Consider the following 10,162-nt stretch of genomic DNA (forward strand, 5'->3'; position numbering starts at 1 on the left):
CCAAATGCTAGGCTTAGTGGTTGACACCTTTGCGTTGTGAGATATGCGTAATATCGTAACCTGTAAGACCGCGCAGCTTAGGTTCCAGATTGTTAGAGTACACATCAGTCCACAAAGCGGGTGGTGGGAGCTCTTTGTCGTTCTTTGCAATTTGTGTGGCTTCATCGATTTCCTTGCGCACTCTGGTGTCGATTTCCTACATTGAAGGCCGAAATATAATACAGATTGTCAAAATCAAATATTTACTACTCCATATTTACCTTAATTTCGTCGTTAGACAAAAGACCCAACTCAATACACAGCTCCTTGAAGGATGTGATTGGATCGCGTTTCTGGCGCACTTCTTGGATTTCCTCACGTGTACGATAGCTGGTGCCGGGATCGGACATGGAGTGACCAGAATAACGATAGGTATTGGTTTCCAATACAATTGGACCCACCTTATTCACATATTCGATGGCGAACTTAGTGGCACTACGTACAGCCAACACGTCCATACCATCGACCCAGATACCAGGTACTACATCACCGCGGGTGTAGTAGTCTGTGTTGCAGGAGCCACGCTCGGTGCTGGTACCCATGGCATAGTTATTGTTTTCACAAACGAAAATTGCCGGCAATTTCCACAATGATGCCATGTTGTAGGACTCAAACACTTGACCTTGATTGGCGGCACCATCACCGTAGAGTGATAGGCAAACGCCACCATTGCCCTTATATTTGCAAGCGAGTGCGACACCAGTACCTAGTGGCACCTATTAAGCAAAAAAGAAGGTTGATCGTACAAAAGAAGGACACACGAAATCACAAATGCAAAAAAAAGTTAATATTTTCTCATCATCATATAACTTACCTGCGCACCCACAATACCATTTCCACCATAGAAATTCGGTGCATACATGTGCATGGAACCACCTTTGCCCAAAGCACAACCGCTCTGTCGGCCAGTCAATTCAGCCAACACGCCCAATGGTGAGACGCCCATCAAGTAAGTCCAACCGTGCACACGGTAGGCAGATATAATGTTATCTTGCTCGCGCATGGCGGCTTTCATACCTGTGGATGACAAATACAAATTCAAGGTTAAATGTTTTTGCTTGTTCTCTTTTTAACTCACCAACAGCACAAGCCTCCTGGCCGGAGTACAAGTGACAGAAACCACGAATGATCTTCTCCTTGTACAAATTACCAGCGGAAGTTTCAATGCGACGAATTGTCTGCATTTGCGTGTACAACTTGGTGGCATCCTCTTTGGTCAAAGTGACGCTCGTTTCGGGTCCTTCGTCGAGTCTATGCAGTTTGAAGGGCTGCATTAATAATTAGAATTTGTTAAGAATACTGAATTTATTTAATAAAATGGTGTTTGTTAGTAGGGCTACAGCTATTTTAATTCAATTTTCATTACATAAAAACCCCTGTAACAATTTTATTAATTTATATTTTTTAAAGACATATGCAAATATTTTGAACCTATACATTTAAAGGATATTTCATTGAATTTTAATTGAACTTTCCGAATATGTACCTATTTCTCATAGTAAAGAATTTCTCCGGTTACCTTCAACTCGCAGTTTAATTGCATACGTCTATTGTTGTCATAAATTTTATACATTCTTAAAATATTTGACTGATTCATACATAGCAACAACAGCACAGTTTTAAAATTTATGACTTTATGACAATATAACGGTTATGACACGTTGTATGTAGTAAATATACTATTTGCTTTGATTTCTTTTATGAAGAAATAAAAATAAATTAGTGAAATCTCGAAATTCCCTCACCACGACATCGCATTATCAAATACTTGACTTAAAAAATAACTAATGACGGGCCCTATAAATTTGGATTTCGATAAGATTTAAGATAAGTTAACATCATCTTGAACTTCGCTACTGTCTTTTTGACCGCAGCTGTATGTGTCTTATAAATGAAACATTAGGCCCAAAAACTGTACACCCAAATTCATAATAAATAAATCGAAAAGTTTTATGAAAATTTAACTTTATAAGCTCTTCAAACCTATTTTATTTTATTGAATAAGGCACTAAACTACATACTTAGGTATATATTTTAAAATTGTTAATTGGTATGAATGAACTGAAGGGATGAAACGGCATTTACGATTTTAAGTAGTTAGTATACATTTACAGCTGCTTTTCCGCTTGCCGGTAGCTATTAAAACACTCCACGTTTGAAAAAGTTTACATACATCGTTAATGTGTTAACAAATTCATCTGGCCTGTGTAAGCATTTTTAGCCAAGTCCGCGCATTGATAACACCACGCGCCAATCGGCTTATGGAAATTAAAAAAGTCAAGCGATAAGCAGGTCCCATTGACGTGAACTTAGCGTGCCATAATAATCAGATTTATTTCTCCGGGCATACATACATACATATGTATGTACGTACACGCATTCATTTGCACAGCTTCTATTACTTTCATGACCTTCAGTAGACAAATATGCGCCTAATTACCAGCGTGGTATACCTAATCCCCTTTTTAATTTTCCATTTTTTAGTTAATTTCCTACATGCATAAATGCAATTTAGCCACCTGACTCGTCACTTTTATTTTCCTTTGCTGTAAAACATGCGATAACACAGCCAACCCACACTACAAATCTTGCGTCAAAAGGTGTTATGTAACTACATATGATAGAAGTATAGGATGCAGAAGATAAGTGCCGTAAGCATACAACGCTACACTTATGAGGGTGGCAAACTTACGCGATTCACTTGTACGGTCGCCTCCGTTGCGAATTTGTTCGATTTTTGTGCACCAGCCTGGGCGGCATTCTGGAAGAAACCGAAAAATGATGAATATTTCCTGCGCATGTAATAATTTGTTGTTTTGATTTTAGCTGTTAATGCCGCTGCTGCCGCCTGATGGTGTAAGCTGCAGCTAACCAAAGGAGCTGCATGCTGGCGCCGGAGCAGGGTCAACATGCTGCCACCAATGGGACGACGGCCACAACCAATTGTCGTCGTCACCAGCGTTCTGCAACTACATACTTTTTGCAATTGTTTTGCCACAATTGGCATTTCGCTGCAACGGGAAAGTGTACGCAACATTTTTCACTAAAATATCGTATTTTTCGCAGGTTTTTTATATAAAAAATAATTTTTCGTGCACTCGAAAATCGCGTAACACCTCCAACCTCGATCGACCAAGAAGAATGTCGACGAATGTCAAGCGAAAGAATAAAAATAATAAAATATGTCATGCCTCTTCTTGACCGAGTTGTGAATGAACCAGTGTAACCACTTTGCGGTCATCACTCTGTACTAATTTTAGGAGGTTACACCACACTGAAAAAATAACATCTAAAAGTTAAGTTTTAACTAACCGCTAACACAGTTTTTGATATAACAGGGGGCCAATTCCTGTTCCGTGAAAGCGTGATGTGAAAACATTTCTCATCACTTCACATACATACAAAGGGTTGGCTTTCCTTTATGGCCGTTCGTTATAGGGGCGGTGGGCGTGGCACCTCTAACCCACCTTTTTGGAGAGGGAATGAACCGCCATTGACAAAAATGCAACCCCCGACCACCTAGGTCCCCTATGGTTCCCTAGGGACCCCTTAGAAAAATTGCCAAAAATCACAATTTTCATTTGCGTTTATTGGCTTGAAAAATGTTAAGTATTCATTTGCACAAAACTTTTTTATATACAAGACATTTTTAAAAACACCCAGTAACCAAAATAGACATCACTGGGGCGGCAGCCCCAGGTTTACCACACAGAAAGGGAATTCTAGTTACCTCATCCTTTGCCAAGGTTACATCACAGGGGCGGTAGCCCCAGTTAGGTCACACAGAAAGGCGAATTCTACCTAGTAAGGGTTATAATCCCTAAGCGCGGCCGAAGGCCGCCTAAGCAGAAAGGAATTCTACGCAAAATTACTGTGGACGCAAGTAAAAATTGCGATTTTTGGTCATTTTTCTAAGGGGTCCGTAGGGAACCATAGAGGCCTAGGTGGTCGGGAGTTGCATTTTTGTCAATAGCGGTTCATGCCCTCTCCAAAAAGGTCGGTTGGAGGTGCCACGCCCACTCCCCCTTCACCCACCGCAGCTTTAACGAACGGTCATAATGGAAAGTTTCCCCCATACAAATACGATTCTTTTTTCGAATGTAAAAAAAATTAATTTGTCAAAAATTTTTTACTGGGAAAACTTTTTTCACAAAGTTTTGTGGCTGTGAAAAATAAAAGTTGGGTCTTTTTCTCAAAACCGTCATCTTGTGATTAAACTCCCAATAATGGAATAGCCTTTAATGATCGAGAATCGCTTAAAAAGATATAATGAAACGATAAAGTGAAAAAATTTAATTTTCACTTCAATGTTTCATAGAACCAGAATTGGCCCCCAGGTTTGCCAATATGTTAAGTTACTGAAATTAAGTCTATACTAACTGAGCTTTTACTCTTAACTTAAGGGTTAAATTGCCTCTTTTTTACCTTCCTTTTATTAGCTCGGGATGTAACTATGTAATATTGATGCGCCTAAAAGATGCAGCGATTTCTATTCTCAAGTTACATACCTGATGACAGTACGAATGGCAATTAAAATAGGGAGGTTTCAGTTTTTTAAACTATAATTTTAATAATACTGTTAAACGTTATAAACTAACATGATTCAATAACAAAACGTTTGCTCAGAAAACAGTTTTCTCGCTCCTTGACAAACGCGGCTTCATTAAAGCATAAACAGACGGCAGCGTTGATCCGGATCAACTCGGGGAATTAACTTCAGTTGATCCGGGTTAAGCCCGAGTTAATCCGGATCAACGCTGCCGTCTGTTTAAGCTTTTAGCAAGGCACTGTGTGGGTTCGTGTCAGAGAACAGCTTTGAGTATGATCGAGCCTTTTTGATCACACTCACTAAAAATCAAGCACAAGCGAACGCCACACTCGGCTACTATGTGTTCGATCGAGATGCATACCCGACAGCTGCTTTGGTTACGAACGAGTCTGTTCGATCACCCTCGCTATAAATTGAGCACAAGCGAACACCACACTCGGACACCCGCAGCTAACCCGAAAATTTGTGTAACAATGAAACGGACACCCGAACATTGCGATAAAATGCAGGACAACAAAGAAATTTACGCTGAAGGTAACTGGCGCCAATATGTTCCCACAAAGCATACGAAAATGTTGTTGCTTTGTGCTTGTGCATACGCAATGAAAAAATTAGAAGCGAAGTAGACAAAAATGTGTTTGCATCTATTTCGTATAGTTTCGCGTGGAAAGCTGTGTGTGTATATATTAGAACACAGCCTAAAACTATGTAGGTACATAAATACTTTTACAAAAAATAAATGTGCTCCGAGTGTATAGGGCTTGGGCATTGCCGATCTACACACATTTATACCTAAATGGATGTAGGCGTCGTGATGCCGCGTTTTGTATGAGCAAAAATATAAGAAATGGTTAAATGTACACTTAAACAAACTACCGAAAAATTCAACCTTCTCTTTACCCTCTACGCACAAAAACTAAGAGCACCGCGATGAGAAGGCAACATTTTTTGTAGAAACAAAAACGTCATAAGCCAATCAAGAAAATTTTGTGCACACTCGGGTTGAAACTCGAACACCCGGGTATATTGAGCTGCAAAGCACCCGAACCCAATCAAGTATATATGAAAAGCAATCGGGTGTTGTGGCCAACATGTTCGTCTTGAGCTCAGTCGATAACGAACAATACTTCTGCTCGTATACAGAGAACGATGCAAAGCGGGTTTTGTTAGATGATCGAGTATACACGAAAATCATGCACCCGCTGCAGATGTCTGGTTCGTGTGTGTGGGCACAGCTTTTGTAAGCGAGTTAAGGGAGTGTCAAAACTCGAATGGTGTACTGTGATCTAATTTCACTAGTGAGCAAACCTTTAATTATAAAAAATAATAATAAATAAAATAAATTTACAAGAGTTCTATTGTCAAATTCCACTTGTAGGGGTACTACTGTACCTTATCTGCGAACAGCTGTTGCACTAATAATTTTTATTCCCTTCTAATTTGTTTTGATATATTGTGAACGATCCACAAAAAAAGGATCGTGTGCGGCATGTTGTGAATTTCGTCAATTAAGCGTGGTTGTGAAAAATTGCATTTTTATCAGATTTGTTCGTTGGGTCCTTTTAGTCATAGCTTCAGAGCCTAAACAAATTTGTTCTTTATATTCCATATTTTTGCATAAAAATGCCGAAAGAACAGTTCCGCGAAGCTGACGTTATCAAGAAAATGTAAACTATATTATACCAAAAGTTATAAAACTCATATTTAACGTATGCTATTATTTTCCTAGTTCCCATGTGCAGTTTTGCATCAGCAGTCCTGAGGAAATCCAACAGGAATCACATTTACGCATCGTTTCAAAAAATCTGTATCAGGGTCAACGTCAACCAGTTCCTTATGGGGTGCTGGACAAACGCATGGTAAAAGATAGTTTTAATGGTATTTACCAATTTTTAATGCATATATTGAATTTAGGGCGTGAGCACCAAAGACGCCACCTGCGACACATGTGGCCAAGGTCTGAATGAATGTATTGGACATTTCGGTTATTTAGATCTCGCGTTGCCGGTATTCCACATTGGTCATTTTCGAGCAACGATTTCAATTTTGCAAATGATTTGTAAAAGTTGCTCGCATGTAATGCTTCGGGAGCCGGATAAGCGCGCATACGAAAAGAAGCTTCTAAATCCGAACTTGTCATATTTAGCAAAAAAGGCCTTGCATGGACAAATTTTAACTAAGGCCAAGAAACAAGCAAAATGTCCCGATTGCGAAGCGCCAAATGGTGGCGTAAAGAAAGGTCCAGGCTTACTAAAGATCTGACATGATCCCTGTAAGGGTAAAAAGCCAGACGCTATCATGACTGATGCGCTAAATGAGTTATTGCAGGCGACGGAAAATAATCGCGAGCTGCAGCAAATGTTAACAACATACAACCAAGTGGAGGAGTTAAATCCCGTAACAGTTTTGGAATTGTTTAAAACTATACCCAAAAGCGATATACCATTGCTCGGCATGACTTCAGATAACGCCAGCCCAGCAAATCTAATTGTAACACGCGTTTTTGTACCGCCTGTATGCATTCGACCTTCGGTGCTGTCCGAAGTTAAGGCGGGAACGTAAGTTAAAACTTAATCAAGTTTTGTTTATATCATTAGCTTAGAGTGAAAAGTTGCCAAGTTCATTTCTTTTTTTTTTATTTACAAAATAATTACTTTACTATTTTCTTTAAGTATATGGCAAAATTTTAATAGAGTTTTGCGTGTGTAAAGCTCGATGTTAATTAAAAGATTTCATAATAATTTGGCGTTATTGAGTTTTCTGTGCCTCTTTTGGACTTAGCTAATTTGCCTTTCGTTGAATATGTAATTGGGAATAAATAAAGGAGGTTCCTTAATCCCTTTGAAAAAGATGCATTTTTAATTTCTCTTGCTTATATCAAAATATCCGCCTGCACAAAAAGCGGACTTAGCAACTTTTTACTCTAAGCTAGCGATGTGTACATATATTTTATTGGATTTCCTTATAGCACTGAAGATGATTTAACAATGAAACAAAGTGAAATCTTGCTCATCAACGATGTCATACAAAAGCATATGACTGGTGGTGGCAAGATCGAGCTCATCCAGGAAGATTGGGACTTTTTACAATTGCACGTAGCACTGTATTTTCACAGCGAAATCTCTGGTATACCGCTTAATATGGCGCCAAAGAAAACGACACGCGGTATTGTGCAACGTTTGAAAGGCAAACAGGGTCGCTTTCGTGGCAATCTGTCAGGCAAACGTGTGGACTTCTCTGGACGAACTGTTATCTCACCCGATCCTAACTTAATGATACACCAAGTGGGCGTACCAGAACGCGTTGCCAAGATACTTACCTATCCAGAGCGTGTCAACCCCGCAAATATACAAAAAATGAAAGAACTGGTCAAAAATGGTACACAAAAGCATCCAGGCGCAAATTACGTGCAGCAGCGTGGTTCAACATTCAAAAAATATCTGGCCTATGGTAATCGGGATAAAGTTGCACATGATCTAAAATGTGGCGACATTGTTGAGCGTCATTTAAGCGATGGCGATATAGTACTCTTCAATCGTCAACCTTCACTACATAAAATGTCCATTATGTGTCACCAGGCTAAGGTGCAACCGCAGCGCACATTCCGCTTCAACGAATGCGCATGCACTCCTTACAATGCTGATTTTGATGGTGATGAAATGAATTTGCACTTACCACAAACAGAGGAGGCACGTGCCGAGGCTTTAATACTCATGGGCAACAAATCTAATTTGATAACACCGAAAAATGGCGAAATACTTATAGCAGCCACACAAGATTTCATTACAGGCGGCTACTTGCTAACACAAAAAGATGAATTTCTCACCAAGGAGCAGGCAATGCAACTGGCAGCTTGTTTTCTAGCTGGACCCGATGCTAATATGCGCATAGATATGCCACCTCCAGCAATATTAAAGCCGCGCAAACTCTGGACAGGCAAACAAATATTCAGCCTACTGCTGCGTCCGAACAAGCAATGCCCAGTGAAGACAAATTTAATAACAAAAGGTCGCAACTACACTAGTAACTATGACTTGTGTGTTCGAGATTCGTGGGTAATTGTGCGGAACTCAGAGCTTATTTGTGGTTCAATGGACAAAAGTACGCTGGGTTCTGGAACGAAAAATTGCATATTCTACGTTATATTGCGTGATTTTGGGGAACTCTACGCCACCAAATGCATGTGGCGTTTAGCGAGGATCGCTTCATTTTTCATACAAAATCGTGGCTTATCTTTTGGAATCAGCGATGTTACACCTAGCAATAAACTGCTTGAGGAAAAACAAAAATTGTTGGAAAGAGGCTACGCCAAATGCGATGAATACATTTTAGAGATGAAAAAGGGTACATTACAATGTCAGCCCGGTTGTACGCCAGAACAAACGCTCGAAGCAGTAATGTTGCGTGAACTCTCCTCAATTCGCGAACAGGCAGCTAAGGCTTGCTTCCGTGAACTACATCCCACAAACAGTGCACTTATTATGGCACTATCCGGCTCGAAGGACCATGATTAACTCAGTGAGAGGGGAGACCAGTATGTTTGCATGTATGTATATAAAAAAAATATTTATTGGACCAAAAAGTAGTGGGTAGGCACTGTGGCCAATGGTAATCAACTATTACCACCTCCGCATGGTTGTAAGCCATGCAGAGTCCGCAAAAGACTCCAGAAGCAGTGTCCGGAGGATGCATCAGACTAGGCCGAGCATACTTTGAAGTGCCATCTTATTGAAACTTAAGAAAGTTCAATTACTTGGCAGTTGAGAAGTGCATGTGCAAAAATTTCCTAAATTGCATAAAGGAAATTTTTGCACATGCAGCAGTACATAGCATGTATTTAGGCGCCTGGTGTTAGCAGACGCGCCTAAACAGTGGGGTTGCAACCTATTTTAAAATTGTAACTCAGTTAAATTGATTAAATAAACGAAATATTGCAATGTGGCTATCAAACTAAATAGTTTTAAGAAGACTTACAGCCGAAAATATGTTTGAGGAGGTTTGTTACCTGTTTGAAAATTTAACTCAATTAAATTGATAAAATAAATGAAATGTTACAATATGGGTACCAAACGAAAGGTATTTTAGAAATCTTGATTTGCAAATATTCTAAATAGGATTAGGGATTATGCAATCTGTAAAATAAACTGAAAATATTGAAATTAAACGAAGTATTATAACTGGTTCGAAACGGAAAGTGATTGGGAAAGCTTTACTAGAGAATTTTTTTTAATGTTTCTACTTATCCAAATCCGGACAGCTTGAAAAAAGAGAATTTACGATATCTTATCAAACGAAGTGATAAGTTGGTATACAAATTACGCAATGGAAAAAAATTAATAAAAAGTTACGGATACAAATGAAGAAATGATAAAAAGCGTAACGAATACATAAAAGTATCCCGTGAAATGAAATAATGAAAACTTAAAATTGTTGTCACCATTCCTTTACATTATAAAACAGTTAAATTTGAATTATAAACAATTTCGTTCGGTCGCCATAGCGCCATAGGTCAAAACATAGTGGAACGGCGAGTGTAGTGAAGAGCTCTCATCGAGCTAGGCTTCAATTGAAAAA

General features: G+C 39.2%; 4 protein-coding genes across 7 annotated transcripts in view; 3 read left to right on the plus strand and 1 right to left on the minus strand.

Moving 5' to 3' along the window:
- LOC118748814 (probable pyruvate dehydrogenase E1 component subunit alpha, mitochondrial) lies at positions 1-3,185 on the minus strand (the record flags this gene model as incomplete). Its single annotated transcript, XM_036483514.1, is given in 6 exon segments — positions 1-196; positions 261-755; positions 854-1,056; positions 1,118-1,307; positions 2,732-2,800; positions 3,017-3,185. Coding segments are annotated over 6 exon segments (1,200 nt in total). The 5' UTR covers positions 3,077-3,185.
- The window catches only part of LOC118748808 (protein NipSnap-like), a 178,322-nt gene that overhangs the window by 124,677 nt on the left and 43,483 nt on the right, over positions 1-10,162 (plus strand). The window lies entirely within an intron of this gene.
- Positions 6,079-6,876, plus strand: LOC118748819 (DNA-directed RNA polymerase III subunit RPC1-like). Its single transcript, XM_036483523.1, has 3 exons — positions 6,079-6,255; positions 6,318-6,447; positions 6,503-6,876. Exons 1-3 carry the CDS (start codon positions 6,212-6,214, stop codon positions 6,848-6,850), a joined length of 522 nt encoding a protein of 173 aa, XP_036339416.1. The 5' UTR covers positions 6,079-6,211; the 3' UTR covers positions 6,851-6,876.
- Positions 6,866-10,162, plus strand: part of LOC118748810 (DNA-directed RNA polymerase III subunit RPC1) — a 9,805-nt gene continuing 6,508 nt past the window's right edge. The window contains exons 1-2 of the mRNA XM_036483510.1: positions 6,866-7,146; positions 7,557-8,787. Coding sequence (XP_036339403.1) covers positions 6,887-7,146; positions 7,557-8,787 — 1,491 coding nt within the window. The 5' untranslated portion in view covers positions 6,866-6,886. The remainder of the gene's footprint in view (positions 7,147-7,556; positions 8,788-10,162) is intronic.

This window comes from Rhagoletis pomonella, unplaced genomic scaffold (genome assembly GCF_013731165.1).
Source record: "Rhagoletis pomonella isolate Grant_MI unplaced genomic scaffold, Rhpom_1.0 Rhpom_scaffold_00013, whole genome shotgun sequence".
NCBI lineage: Eukaryota > Metazoa > Arthropoda > Insecta > Diptera > Tephritidae > Rhagoletis > Rhagoletis pomonella.

Coding starts and splice junctions, on each gene's coding strand:
- LOC118748819 (XM_036483523.1), top strand. CDS start 6,212: ATGCCGAAAGAACAGTTCCGCGAAGCTGACGTTATCAAGAAAAT. Junction 6,256..6,317: donor GCTGACGTTATCAAGAAAAT/GTAAACTATATT, acceptor TTATTTTCCTAG/TTCCCATGTGCAGTTTTGCA. Junction 6,448..6,502: donor GGGTGCTGGACAAACGCATG/GTAAAAGATAGT, acceptor TATTGAATTTAG/GGCGTGAGCACCAAAGACGC.